Source organism: Dipodomys ordii, unplaced genomic scaffold, assembly GCF_000151885.1.
Source record: "Dipodomys ordii isolate 6190 unplaced genomic scaffold, Dord_2.0 Scaffold61, whole genome shotgun sequence".
Classification (NCBI taxonomy): Eukaryota; Metazoa; Chordata; class Mammalia; order Rodentia; family Heteromyidae; genus Dipodomys; species Dipodomys ordii.
In genome coordinates, this window is record NW_012267277.1 from 6,814,123 (window position 1) to 6,829,974 (window position 15,852).

General features: G+C 38.4%; 1 protein-coding gene across 1 annotated transcript in view; it reads left to right on the forward strand.

Annotated features, from left to right (window-relative positions):
* Positions 1 to 15,852, forward strand: part of LOC105989936 (chromosome unknown open reading frame, human C1orf168) — a 63,396-nt gene that overhangs the window by 18,604 nt on the left and 28,940 nt on the right. Inside the window, 5 exon segments of the mRNA XM_013022206.1 lie at positions 4,545 to 4,645; positions 10,265 to 10,299; positions 12,637 to 12,694; positions 13,524 to 13,546; positions 14,561 to 14,720. Of these exon segments, the coding sequence (XP_012877660.1) occupies positions 4,545 to 4,645; positions 10,265 to 10,299; positions 12,637 to 12,694; positions 13,524 to 13,546; positions 14,561 to 14,720 (377 nt within the window).

A 15,852-nucleotide genomic window follows, 5' to 3' on the forward strand; every position in this document is an offset into this window, starting at 1 on the left:
TTCTCTCCTTTCTTCCCCGTCAGATCTTCCCACCTATTGTGAACTGGGGAATATGCTTAGACTCCATTTATCAACTCCTACATCTTTTAAAGATACATTATTTTAAATGTTTGTCTAAGTGCTATGTTATTTCATCTTCCTACCACTTGCTTCTGCGAACAAAGCTATTTTCCATGCAGATATATGTACATCTCATTTATCAGTTTAATTGCTGTATTTTATTTCACCAAATAAACATACCACCATTTGCTTATTTATTCTCTTGACTGAAAGACATTTGAGTGCTTTTAAATTTTTGCATTTCAAATAATATTGAAAAAAATCATCCTAGGTTTCTAGGTGAATATAAGCAAGTTTTCTGAAGCTTCTGATTTAGTAGAATCACATAATAATAATAATAATCAACTCAGTGTTATTGATATTGAAAAATTACCTTCTGAGATGGTTGTGTCAAATCTTATTCTTGAGACTGTGTAAAGATCTCCTAGAGGAGTGGGGTGTGGTAAGCAGGAGAAAGTGAGGGAGGGGGTAAGAGTGTTTAAAAAGAAACGTACTCGGGCTGGGAAGGTGGCTCAGTGGTAGAGCACTTGCCTTGAATGCCTGAGGCCCTGGGTTCGATTCCTCAGCACCACATAAGCAAAAAGAAAAAAAAGTGGGAAGTGGCACTGTGGCTCAAGTGGTAGAGTGCTAGCTGAAGAGCTGAGGGACAGCGCCCAGGCCCAGAGTTCAGGCCCCATGACCAGAACCAAAAAAAAAGAAACGTACTCATTACCTTAGTTATATAACTGTAACCCTTCAATTCGATTAATCACCTTTACAATATAAAAAGACCTACTTCTCCATTTTCTTGCCAAATGGGGTGTTTTCAAACAGATTCTTGCTAATTCTACAAGTGTGAACTAAAGTCTCATGGTCTCTCTTTTCCTGCTTACTGAGAGTTTTGGAATTTAAATGTTAAATTTAATTCTATTTTACCTTTTTGTTAATGACTCTCATATAATTTTGTCCCAGTTTTCCATGGATTCATCTTTTGTGCTATCAGCACAAAATTCCCATTCGAATTTTCATACATATTAACTCTTTGTTACCTTTCACCATTAAAGATGGTTTTTGTTCGAGGTTAAAATAGCTAAGGAAGAACACTCTTCCTTAATACAATACTCTTTTTGGCATCTGTAATCTTCCCCCCTCCCCCCGCCCCTCTTATTAAAACAATGTGATCAGTTACAATGGTACATCTTTAATGTTGAGCCACTCTTGACATTTGGAATAGATTTCAGTTGTTCTTAATTTTCAGTATTGCTTAATTAATCTTTCCAAGATTTTATTTAGGAGATTTGAGCTAAATATCATGAGATTGTGCTGCATTTTAAAAAATTATTTGATCATTTTATGGTTTGCAAATCAAAATTATACTATTCTTTTAAGTTGAATAGGTTTTCCAATTTTTCTGGCCCCTAAAACTGTCTATTCAAATGAACGTATAATATCATGGAGAGGGACAAAGGAAAGAGTAGTTATATGTTGCTCAACAGATTTAAGTCCTTTGATGATTATTGACCTGCTCATTCTTTGTTTATGACTTTTTCCTCAGTCAGTATGGGAATTTATGTTTCTATACAAAATTTCCAGTTTTCTCTAAAATTTTCACATATTGGCAGAGAACTGATCATAACATTTTCTTAGATCTTTGAGAACCTAAAATGATCTGTAAGTTGAGCATGGTGGTTTATACTTGTAATCTTAGCACTGGAGAAACTGAGACAAGAGGATCCCAAGTTCAAGGCCCACTTAGGCTACATAGTAAGACTTAGTCCCAAAAGGAAATACAAAAATAATACCATCTCTTGCTCTCTCGCTCTCTCGCTCTCTTGCTCTCTTTCTCACTCTTGCTCTTGCTCTTTGTGGTACTGATGTTTGAATTTAGAGCCTTGTGTTTGCTAGGTTGATGCTCTACTATTTGAGCAATTTCTATAGTCATGATTTTCTGCTAGTTATTTTGGAAATGGACTGTAGTAAACTTTTCTGCCCATGCTGATCTGATCCTCCAGCAATCAGGCTACTGAGTAGCTAGTATTGCAGGCATGAGCCACAACTCTTTCTTATCTATAATTTGGGAGTGTGCACAGGTGTACACTATTTATTTGTTCTTTCTCATCTTCTTGATCATGCAAAAATGTAATATTAATAAGCCTTATTTAATTTTAATCTAAAAATTAATTAATATTCAACTTTCCTTTGGTAGTAATTTGGTGTAAATGTCTTTTTCCATCAATTTATGTGCGATCTTTGGTGTTCAGACTACTTTAAGCAGCATTAACTATTCAGTTGGATATAACTTTATCTTACCACTGTAGGAAATCTGTAAGCATTTATTGAAATTTCTGATCAGTTTTGAAATTTTGCCATTATAATTTATATAATTTTCTTATTCCTATATTTGTCTTTCTTTTCTACTTTTTTCTCTAACATTTAAGCTTTCAGTTGAATAACTTTTACCCTATTGAGAAGTTAATCTATTTCCATTCTTTTTTACTGCAATAATTGACACCTGCAATATAAAAAAAGTCTAATGTTAATCAAAATCACTATCTTGCTCCTAAATATTACAAAGACCTAAAACATTAGTTTGTTTGCTGTTGTTCCTTATACCTGACTTTATTACTAGTTTAATTTCTTTGCACCAGAATATGTCATTATGAGGTATTTTAGTAGGATCTGTGAGTAGTTAATGTATGCACTCATCTATTTCCCCCTCATCATTAAGTGGAACCTGAGTTGGGATAGTTTTATAGTGCCAGCTTTTTCTACTCAGTGTTTAAGGTATTAACTACAATCTCAATCCACTACTATACTAATGAGTAGTTCATGGCCAATCTGGATTTCTGTCCATAGCAGACAAATTGTCTTTTCTCTCACATGGATTTTATGTTATTAGTTGTTTTGTGCTAATTTATTACAAACAGGATGTGTGAGTTTGTTGTCATTTCTCATTATTGAAGCTACTTCAATGGAAAAACACATGTGCCTTTTCAATCTTCAAAAAGTCTTGCTGGCCGGGCGTCGGGGGCTCACGCCTGGAATCCTAGCTAGTCAGGAGGTTGGAATATGAGAATCACGGTTCAAAGCCTGCTGGGGCAAGAAAGTCCTTGAGACTCTTATCTCCAATAAACCACTAGAAAACCGGAAGTGGCACTGTAACTCAAGTGGTAGAGCACTTGCTTGAGCTGAAAAGCTGAGGGATAGCACCCAAGCCCAGAGTTCAAGCCCCACAACCGACGAATGTCTTGTCTCTTATTTGAATATGGACCTTTACATTTCCCCCCCCCTCCCCTTTCAGTCCACTATCCCTCATTTATGTGCTGGGCCTTCCAATTCCATCCTCCCTCACTTAATTTCAGTATTTTCTACCTGATACTCTCTGCACCTTATTCTGATTAATTTTTCCTCAGATGTAACTAGTTTACTAAGTCCTTCTAGTCCCTTTATCTAGTCAACTTTTTCAACTTCTACATTATTTTTTCAAGAATTATACTTATGAGTTCTTTAACTCCTTTCCCTTGATCCTAAACCTCTTGTTCTTATGCAATAGATTTTATTGTTTATTTCTTTGAGCCTTTAAAACACAATTATTTTAAATCCATTTTCTTTAATTTTATCATTTAATTTACCACGAGTTCTATCTCTCTGACAGTCCTGGGTTGGCTCATGTCCTGTGTGGTTTCCAGTTTGGGATGTTAAGCTGGTTTACCTTTGTAAATCCTAAGTAGCATGTTTTCTTGGAAATCATAAGTGTTATGGGTTGAAGAGTGTTCTTTATACATTTTAGATTTGTCTTTACAAGCAAGATCAGGATTTCAAGTTGCAGTTTTGTGGGCTTTTTTTTGTCTCTTCCATACATCAATGGATTGAATGTAGACCTTATATCTGTATTTGTGGGGGAAATTTATGAGTTTCTTATTTTTGTGTGACTGATTCTTTCAGCTTCTGTGGCCACAGTCCAAGAGCAAGCTTTCTTGCTTGCTCACTCACTGAGAGATTGAATGCACAGCACAGATATTTCTGAGAACTTATTTTATAGATGGGTCAGCATTTTGTGGACTTTTTGCTGAGATCTCAAAGGCAGCTTCCCATTCACATGAGGTCTGTGGTTCAGAATTACCTTCTGACTCTAATAATAAGTCCTTAGCCACCCAGTCTTGAAGTTTCCTCTTTATCTGGTCTTAAGTTTCCTGGCTATCCCTTCACTACAATCATCATTTTCGCCTTTGCTTGTCCATTTTCTCACTGTGCTTGGCATCTGGGGGTTTTACTGCATTGACTTCTATGTGAAGTATGTAATCTTCATGCAAGATTTTACTGTTATATTTTATCCTGAGTTGCTGTGCATTGGAGGGAGGTGACATCTGCCTTCTGAATCTACTGAGGTCACCATATTGACTAGACATACTTACATTAATTCTCTAGTGAGCAAGATGTACAAAGAGCTCTAAAATGAGATTAAAGAAATGTTTTAAGTTACCTTCTTTCTCCCTGATTTTCAGTGCTGAATTTGAAGAACCACATAATTATGAGGCAACCATTTCCTATCTGAGACACTGCAGCAACTCCATTAACCCCAGTGCTGTAGAAGAAATTGCTGATGGTAAGTCTGCTAAGCCAATTAATATTGTGATCCTGTGTGGAATAAAAAATGTGTCAAAAGTGGTTTTTCTCACAAGCTTACTAAAAAAATTCATAATCATTCTGTTCAACAATCTCATTTTGCTTTTCTTTTTAAAAAATATAACAAGTAGCCAGACACTGGTGGCTTACATCTGTAATCCTAGCTACCCAGGAGGCTGAGTTATGAGAATTATGGTTCAAAACCAGCCTGGGCAGAAAAGTCCATGAGACTCTTATTTCCAATAAGCTACCCCCTCTCTCTCCTCTCCCTGTGTGTGTACATATATGTATACACACATATGTGTGTGTATATATATATATATATATATATATATGCACAGATGCTATCTATAACTACTACTGCTGACTTTTTCTTTCCTGCTTCTTTGCTCTTTATCAATTGACTTAGCACCTCTGTCTTTTGTGGGTTTGTGGGAAGGAAGAACCATGATATGGTGACTCATTTGCCTTCCTTTACTTTCTACAGAAACTTCATCTTTCTTCAGGTGGTGTTCCTTAGAAAGTGACTGGTTTCTCTGTGTGAGGAAAGGGAGATTATAGAACATGTAGAATTATGTCACTATATTAAGTCTGACTAGGAGAAGGGAATTGATGTAATAGATCAGAGGTTAGCTCAGAGCTAATTGCCTGGTATTGGCAATTTTCAGACCTGTCGGTAAAAAACAGAACCTTCCTGTTTTTTTTTAAAGGTGAAGAAGCAAGGACTCATAAATTCTTCAAGTTTTTAATGTCTTTACCTGTCCAACCATCTAATTCTTTGTAATACCTATAACCATTCATGCTGCAATAAACACTAGGATTTACTGAGCATGTGCTAAAAATGTGCTAGGCCCTCCAAGTCCTCTGTGAATGTTTATTATTATTATTACTATTATTATCCATTATTAAACAGGAAAACAAAGTCAGAAAGGATAGGTATGCAAGTTCCCACAAGCCCTGCATGGTCCAGTACCGTGGGAAGCAAGCTCCAGTTCCCCAAATCTGATGCTGCTCCTCAATCGAGGAGGTTTGATTCCCCTGGGAGAAGAAACAACCCCACCCTCCAAAAAATTATCCGGTCCGTTGTGCTTATTCTACAGACAAGAAGCTCAAGATTCTAGGGAGGAAACCACTTTCCTGGGAGTATACATTTAAGAAATTATGAAAGAAATCTCCTCTCCCTAACTTAATGAAATAAGCACTTAAAGAACTACTTAGAAAACTTTTTTTTTCTCATCAACTGGGAGAAGTCTGGATTCTCCATGTGGTTTGTAAAATACTAATAATGAGGTGAACAACTCCTGGTCCCCATGACTACTGGTATACAATTGCATCCTACATCCAGAGTATCTGATGCTCTGCTTTAGAGCAATCTCAGGAATCTTGTCAAAATATAAACTCTGTGTGTGGCCTAAGGCTTTTTATATCTAACAAATTCCCAGGTGATTTGAAAGTGTGTAGACCACACTTTGAATAAAAAAAGCTTTGGGTCAACCAGACACAGTGGCACCCATTAATAATCCTAGCTACTTGAGAGGTAGATATAGGAGGACCACAGTCAAGTAGGGAGATGCTGCTGGAAGGACTGTGGTCTGAGACTGCACAGGCCAAACCACAGAAGACCATATATGAAAAATAACTAGAAGTTAAAGGACATGGGGATGTGACTCAGGTTTTCAATGTAACTGTAATGTTCTGAGTTCAAACCCCATTGCTGAAAATAAAAAGACCAATCATGTTTCAAAGCCAATTATGTGAAAGGGCCAAGAAGAAGCTTGTTTCCAAACCGTTACCTTCTCTTCTTGGACCACATGAGTCTCTCCTGCCTCACCATCTCTCCTGTGCCAGTGTGTGAGAATGCTTCCCTAAGTTGCTGCTTATACCTTCTCTCTAAGGCTTCCTTCCTCAGGATAGGCTGGGCTTCCAAGAAACCATATTGGGATCCATTCAGAAAAGGCACTAAACAATATTCCATCCCCAATCATCATACAGAAGTTCTTGGAAATAGGAAAATCCCAAAGTGATTAACACTGAATGCTTTCCCTCCAAATTTGAGAATAAGAAAAGAATGCCCTAAATTACTACTTCTCTTCAACAGAGCACTGAAAATTTCAGCCAGTAAAACAAGAAAATAAAAGATAAATGGATTAAAAATGGAAAATTAATACTGTATTTGTACTGACATGATTGTCTAGGTAGATATTCCTAAGGATTTTATTAAAAAGCAAAAGCAAACAAATATACTGCCCCCTCCCTGAACTAACAAATGAGTTCAGCTAGTTTAAGGATACAATTATATTTTTATATACTAACAATGAACACATAAATGATAAAACTGACAACACAATACTTTTTCAAACCTTTCCAAAAAGATGAAGATATAGATTTAAATCTAACACAGCATGCATAAGCCCTAGATGCAGAAAACTATAAAATTTGGATTAAATAAATCAAGGAAAATATAAACAAGTGAAGAGACATACTGTGTTTATGGATTAGAAGACTCAATATAGTAGAAATTGATAGTAAAATTCTCCATTTTCCCCAAGTGGTACACAGGTTTAAGGCAATTCCTATAAAAATCTCAGCAAGATGTTCTGTATAGAAAGACAAGATTATTCTAAAATGTGTATGGGAATGCAAGGGAAATAAAGCAGCTAAACACAATTTTGAAACAAAGTCTAGGAAATATCAGGCAACCAATTCCAAGACTTAAGCTATGGTAATTAAGTTTATGTAGTATTGTTAGAGAAACATGGGGAGCAGCGGTAGAGAATTGAAAGCCCCAAAACAATAGAGCAGGTGAAGACAATCAAAGTACCTGCTATCATATATGGAATTATCACAATGAATCCTTCACCTGATGTAATCAATCTCTACTATTATTGTTAATGATAATAAAAAGAGAACCTAGGAAAAGGAGTAGGCTAAACTGATTTTTCTGTTTACAAAGATTTAAAGGCAAGCATACATACTTGTCACTCACATTTGTACTCCTAGCTATGTGGGAGGCTGAGGTCAGAAAGATCATGGCTCAAGGCCAACCTTGGCATGTATGTGAGACTCATTCTCAACCAACAGCTGAGAACAGTTCAATATATCTCTCACACAAGGTGTGTGGGAAGTTGAGATCTGGAGAATCATAGCTTAAGGTCAATCCAGGCAGGCTTAAAAGTGCTTGAGGTTGGGCTGGGAAGATGGCTCAGTGATAGAGTACTTGCCTTGCATGCATGAGGCCCTGGGTTTGATTCCTTAGTACCACATAGCAAAAAAAGCTGGAAGTGGTGCTGTGGCTCAAGTGTTAACACGCTAGCCTTGAACTGAAAAGCTGAGGGACAGTGCCCAGGCCCAGAGTTCAGGCCCCATGACTACCACCACCAACAACAAAAAGTGCTTGAGGCCCTTTCTCAACTAATAGCTATCTGGAGGCCTGTCATCCCAGCTACATAGGAGGCTGAGTTTGAGAGAAACACAGTTGCAAGTCAGCCTGGGAAAAGGAAGTTCATGAGACTCCTTAGCATCTTCCTGACAGAGGAAGCTGGCTGTGCCTGTCATCCAAATTATGGAAGGAAGCCCAAAAAAGGAGGATCATGGTCCAGGTGCACGTCTGTGCAGGAAGTCAGACTTTATCTAATAAAATAACCAATACGTGTGCTAAAACAAAAGGGCTGGAGGTATGCTCAGTGATAGTGCCCCAGCCTGCAAGCATGAGACCCACAATTTGAACCTCAGCAACATCAAAAAAAAAAAAAAAAGATTCAAAGGTAAATTCAACGGAGGAAAAAAAATAACCTTTTAACTAATGGTGCTCAAGCAATTGCATTGCTATACATTGAAAAAATATATTATGGTTTAATTCTTATGCCATAACAATTAAAGAGATCTTTCTTCCTTTGCCCATCAAGGTTAAGGCTCCACTGACTTCTTTGTAAATCATAGGGGAAGAAGGCAATATGAAGAGAGCAGAAGCCATTCCTTGTGGTTTGTAGCTCAGCATGGTGCCTTGGTGAGGTTTTGCCCATTTTCAGAGCATTTAACCATAGATGATGAGCATCCATGCTCTTCTGTAATCTCTGCAGAACTGTCCTCAGAGGTCCTCTAGACAGTGCTCCACTGACTGTTTCCTAGGGCCAGAGGTTTCTCAAAGGGTTGGCTACCCTCAAGGCTACCTTCACACCAGGAAGTTCTATTTACATTTCCAGGTAATATTGTGTTTAGATGAACAAATTCATAGAAGAAAATTGGCAAGCCGTTTCCTATGCCTGCCTCCCCCCCAGCCCTTGCTTGAATGACCTAGTTACTACATTTCCCTGGGTGCCTGTTTCCTCAGCAGTCCATTGGAATATTAGATTAGTAGTGATCCTCAGGGGAATTCAGTGAAATTATGCATCTGAACAGATAGCATAATTCCTGCTGTCTATGGGCACAAAAATACTACATGGTTTTTTTAAATTACTGTTTTTCTAATTTGGTCATAGCCATCTTACCTCCCTGGATAAAAGAGGCAGAGAAAGTTAAAGAACTATGGAAAATAAGTGCCCCAGCATAAGCAATTCCAAGACCATATTCTCTCATAATTCTCACTCTCTTCCTGCCTCTCTAGGCTGTAGTCCTTTGTACCTCGAATTCCTACCTGGGACTAAGTTTGGACTGTAAAGCTTGCCACTAGAACCCGACACTTTATCAACACACTGACCTTGTGAGCTTGACATTTTTATCTGAATGTGTCATAAACAAGGTTATATTATTATTATTATATTTTAATAGTAAGGTCCTAGAAAGGCAACATGTTCCTTCGTCAGTTTTGTAAGAAAAATGTTAGGATTCTAGCAACAGGAAAGAAGAAACAGAGAATGGTCCTACTTGCCATCCACACACATGTTTGTTAACAGTGAGAGACAGAATTTTTATAGATACTTCCATGCAAAAAGGAACAAAAAAGAAGCAATTTTATGGAAAAAATATATCATCATGTCATTTTTTATTCAATCCTTGGCACTTTGTTAGATAATGCCACCTTTGTAATATCTCTAAGGCAGGTCCTCCTGGTCAATGACCAATCAGAGGCCCAAAGAAATGATATAATTTGTCTGAGATTTCCCAGGTAGGAAGTAGCAAGCAGGTCTGGGATTTTTGTATTTGTTAATAATTAAGGGAATCATGATGTCATAAAATCCACAGAGCCATCTGAAAAATCAAAGGTTATGTAAGCCTCAGTGGGGTTCTGGTTTTAAGCTGTAATTAAGGAAACAAAACACTTTGTGGGCTTTTCTTACTACTTTTTTTGCCTTTCAGGTTTGCTTTTTAAAGGCCAACACTAATTTTCAGTGCTTTCTTTGAAGCAGGAAACATGTATCTGTTTACTAAACCAGGACACTTAAAAATGGTTTCCTATGTTTCCATTAGCTCTAAAATTTATTCTGGAAATCCCCACAGAAATTCAGACTATGATCAATGACCCCAGAATTTCCAAACCATGTAGGCAGAGCCTTGCATAAGGCAATGTTTGAGCTTGGAGAAACAATGAACTCTTACACAACTGCTTTAAAGAACAAGTGGATAAACTGAGTTGACTTGAAATACTTTCATGTTTTTGTAGTTACCTATGAAGTTGAAATCGAAGAACTCCAAAAGGTATTGTATCCTTTCTTGTTACCAATGTCATACTAAAATAAGCTTAGAGAACTGATTCTCAAGTATTGTATTTTTAGTTTTGTAAGAGAGTAAAGGCCTTTGTTTCTGATTTTCTTCCTATTCCTTTGGGTATTTCCAGGTTCTAGTAAGTAAGATTCTGAACCCTGAGCCTTGTAATGACAAGAATCAGAAAATATGTAATGGGATCAGAGTAGATGAGTGATCTATGCCTAGCCTCTTACCTGTGTGGCCATTATCACCTGTCCCTTCATAACTATCCCTTGCAGAGGTCAAAGCAACAACCCTGGATGTAATCCAACTATGTGCATTTTGTGCCTTCAAGAAAACAACCTACCCTTCAAAGGCACTTCTTGGGCTCCTGTTGGGTATGGTACCAGATGCCCAGTTAGAAGCAATGTAATAGTTTATGTGGGCCCAAGCAGAATCACTGACCCTGGAGACTTCATCTTGCATTTCCATTTCCTCAGCTGGAAGTTGGGGATATCAGAGCACTCACATCTGGGAGTCCATGTGGGGATAAGCATAAGATCCACACCAGTCAACAATAAGTTCCTAGAACACAGCATTTTGCCTCTCTGTGCCCAAGTAGTTATAGCCTCTGAAAATTGGAAGAGTCTCAGCAGGGACAGGAAGCAGGTACTTTGTTACCTTGTCTACAGTAGTGGCTTCTCAATAAGTAAGAGGAGCTGTACTTATCTCACCAAGTTGCTGAGAGAATGAAGGCAAAGTATGTGGGAGGACTGGCATATCACAGGTACTTACCCAAGGTTTTCATGTCAGGTAAGGTTCTACTCTTTGCTTACTGGATATGCTTAGTCTAGAATTTCATTCTTGTCTGCTGTAGTTTTCTTAGGCTTGATGTGAAAATGTGTTCATCAAATGCATACTCCTGAATCTAGGAATAGAATTAGTCTAGTAAAATACTTCACTTCCCTGGCCATATCCACAAGTGATTAACTCTACTACACAAGTGAACCCTCCCAGTCCAGTCACCGAGTTTCATCCCTTTGAAACAAGACAGCACGAATGCATTTTTCATGTTTAAAGCCTCAGGTGCGTTCTATATTCTCTTTTAGGCTTAGCGAGTGGGCTCTGACATCCTCTTTCTTGATGACTTGGAATATCTTGGATGTGGGTCTTAGTGGTGTAGTTCATGTTCTAACACAATGCTTTTTGACCCTGTAGAAGAGCTAGTTACCCTCACACCAAGACACCACGACTCTGTTTCCTATCATTGTTGTAATTGTTTTCTTTCCTGATAATTATCATTTTGGTCATCCTTGTGTCTACAACAGTTCCTTTAGCTGGCCAGGAATTACACAGAAGCCCTTAAACCTCACATTTACTCTGGAAATCTGTAGAGCCTTTTTCGTATTGTAGATATAGACATGAAGACTCAATGCAGCTAAGTAAACTGGAATTAATATAGCAGAAATATAGAACAAGATTGATCTGACTCCTCGTTCTACCAGGGCCATCTTTAGTTGGCTAGAAACAGATGTAAATAAGAGTCAAGACGCCTCTGGATGAAGACCTGCAGGAGTTGCCTCAAAGGAGAATATAGGAGCTATTATGCCTGGATTTTGTAGCAACATTGTGGATGCTTATTTGCTGTTTTCTTCTGGGTTCTTGGCTAGGTTCTGGATAATCAATGGCATCAGATGTGCCATCACTGAATAAATAAGAGGTTCCATTTTGATCACTGGGACACAATTTTAACGAAGAGATATCTAGGAAATGTAAGAACTGAGGTTTGACCAGCACAAAATCAGTAAGGGAGGGGGCTGGGAAGGTGGTTCAGTGGTAGAGTGCTTGCCTTGCATGCATGAGGCCCTGGGTTCCATTCCTCAGCACCACATAAGCAGAAAAAGCTGGAAGTGGTGCTGCTGTATCTCAAGTGGTAGAGCACTAGCCTTGAGCTGAAGGGCTGAGGGACAGCGCCCAAGCCCAGAGTTCAGGCCCCAGGACTGACAAAAAAAAATCAGTAAGGGAAAAAATCCAGCATTCCTTCCATACTTCCAGTTTACCCACTGCAACACTGCTTAAGTACCACAAATGCCTGTTTTCTCACATGGATCAGAAGTTCTTCCTTCACATGAGTTCCTGGAAAGGTGTGCAAAAGTTTGTCAATAACAAATCACATATGCACATGTCATAACTCTCTAACTTCAGAAACACTTGTTTTCTTTTCTGATGGATCCTCAGCTCCACACGGAACTTTCGGTGGTCACTGTCTGCCTTTACTGCCTGTAACCAAACAATACAGCTTGATTTGGGTAAATTTAGAAAAATGACTGTTTTCCTCTTTGCTTTCAGCCTTGGAAGAGCCCTCCCCATCAAGAATTAAGGCAAGTTTTCTCTTCCAAACCCATTAGTCTAGCCACTGACTCTCAGGATTGAACTAGGTTTTTTCTAGGTGTTGCTCATGGGTCCAGTGCCTAAACTGGTTCTGTCATGAAAGGTTCATGGTACCTCTGCCCCTCCTTCTTCTCTCATCTGTATCAATCCCATGTCACAGTCACTCAAAAAACTCTGTTTTATAAGGTAATGGTGAAGAATTGAAGATAGATCCATAGAGAGACACTTAGAAGGATAAAGCATAGGAAAGCAGATCACTTGGGGGAATCAGGAGAGGATTTTCAGAGGTAAGATGCTTTAGGCAAATCAAGAAGGGTCTTGTATTTGTCAGCAATATAAGACATAGAAGGAATATAAGAAACTAAATTCCTAAACAAATGGCACATTTTCTCCAACAAGGCAGTAGACTTGGGTAATTATGAGTCTAGATTCAAGCAGAAAAGTAACAGCAAAGACACATGGGATTGGAAAGAATAGTTCTAGAAGACAATGAGGCTTAGATATTATACTATAGGTAATGAGAGTTAAATGATTTAAATAGATATTGAGACTCTGACATGGACTAGAGCAGGCAGAAACATGGGGAAGTTAACTGGGTAGTTGATTTGACCCTGGTCCCTTATTTTAAAAAATTACATCTGTTTAAATGTATCTTATTCATTCATTTCATTTAGGATTGACCAGTGCACTGAAATCTAAATACTCATCTTCCCCTTTTCTTTGATAACTGTTTACATTCCAGGCCTGAACATGAAGATGGAGATATAAACATGAAGGAAAAAGAATCGTATGAATTGCAGCCTCCAAATCCAGAAAAAGATCTACATTTAAACCCTCTTTTGAAGGTATCTGTGTTTTGGAGTCTCTGGTATGGTTTCAGAGCTGTGACAGAATCAGTACAAGGGGTGACGTTTTATAGACTGCCTGTCCTCTGTTTCCATGGCTCTGAGCAGTGCTTCTGTAAGTAGTATTACATTATACTCTAGTCATTGTGAGTACAGCCTCTATGACCAGGGAAGGGGGCTGTTGTGACTACTACCACCTCCAGACCATGAACATGGTCTGGTCCTTGCATCTCTACTCTCTCAGTAAGGAGACAAGTGCTGAAGGGAGGAAGAGTGGAAAGACATAAGAAGGAACCAAGAATTGTGGGCTGACAGACAAACTGTCAAGCAAACAGAAAGGAGAAAGAGTACCCAGCCTCCTTTACTATCACAGGACAAGGCTCTGGGATTGAATCTTGCCTCAGGAGATCACAAATGATGGAACCAAACACCAGCTATTAAAGTTCTCTAAACCCTCTGTAGAGAAGACTAATGATTTTTTTTTATGTACTATCGTGACAGTGAGATGGAATGTATAAACAGCCCACCTCATACTTGGTGCTGCCTTGTACCCAGTTATAGCTTGGCTGCTTCCCATAGGCAGAGCTAGGCCTTCATTGGCCATTTACAAGTAAATGAAAGGCAGGGTGTATACCCTGTAAGCTTAGACTCTAATAAGAAAGCTCTAAAAATGACTAATAAAAATGGCTGTTGTAGCTGACTGCTGGTGGCTCACACCTATAATCCTAGCTGCTAAGGAAACAGATCTGAGGATCCTGGTTCAAAGCCAGCCCAAGCAGTTAAGTTTGTGAGACTCTTACGTCCAATTAACCACTAAAAAATCTGGAAGTAGAGCTGTGGCTCAAGTAATAAAACACTAGATTTGAGCAAAGAAGCTTCAGTAACAGTACCCAAGCCCTGAGTTCAAGCCCCAAGAAAGACAATTTTTTAAAAATGGTTGTTACCTATAAGGAGTTAAAAAAGAACAGCATGCATAAGCAAATAGGTGATTTAACCAATCAGAGCCCGACAGTACTCTCCCTGTTGTGCATATACAGGTAGGTGTCTGTGAAATGACACCTGGAAAAATCCAGATGCCTGGAGACCACAGAGATAGAAGTTGCATGCCAGATGGAAAGCAGGAAAGCATGGTCAACATCATCCAGACAAAGGCCTGTCCTGAAGACAGAAAACTAACCAGACACTCCCAAAGTCAGGGTAAGCATTTCTTCTTACTCATCACTATTACCAAATTATTTTAAATCTTGTAGACAAGATTGTAATTTATTCTACAAGTCTTCATTGAATACCTTCATGTACCAAGTATCTGACCCTGTTGAGTTGTCTGCAGGAGTGGAAAGAACAAGGGATTTAGAAGCAAAGTACTTAGTTCAAATCTTTGCCAGTATGTGACTTCATAAATCCCTCAGCTCAGTTGTAAAAGAGAATTACAATATGGAGCTCACAAGGGTTCTATGAAGAGTAGATCCAATATTATATTAGGTAGTAGACTGGATCTTTTCATATCTACTAGCTGCTTTTGCCTTTGTAGGATCATGGTACTGGTATACTGATGCTTTAATACAGCATCATTTGTTGAGCTTATTTAGGTTGCATTTTACCTTCAGGTTAATCAAGACTCTTGATTATAAGTATAGCAATTAAATCATATTCTGCTAAAGCAAAAACTTAAAGTAGAAAGTTCAGGCATTGATGGGACCCAGAAACACCAATCATATCACAGGGACTCAGTGTCACTTTTTCTCTGCTGGCTTTGTTCCTTTCTTATGTCACTTCAAGGTTCAGGTAGATTCCACCTTTGTGTAGGTAAGATAGCAGCATCCAGAGATGACAGGCTTCCAACCTATGTTCTTATACACCACAAAGGCAAAATCCTATCTTCTCAACAGCTATAAGACCAAGTCTTACTGGCTGTCATTGGGTCATTAAGAAAAAGGATATAATGTTCCAATTGTCCAGCCTGCATCATAACACCTGGGACCTGGAGGCAGAGTCAGTTTTATGAAAATTACATACTATCATCTTGAAGGATTTCCCAAAGAAAATAAGACAGCCATTATCAGAAGGAAAACAGTAAATTCTGGTAGATGAAGCCATAGCAAGCCAACTGACATTTCATAATATATCACAGTTGTAGTGATCATAAGATAAACTAATAGTCCCTTAAAAATCTTTCTCCTGTCTCTTTGGCCTTATATGTCCATACAAATGGCTTGCTTTATACACTTCATTCTCTTCGCAGTGAACTGACCATGTCAAATTCTTAAAGGGCTCAATAATTTGGCTTGATCTCTTTCTTCTATGTGGAATGCTTTTTAATATATATTTT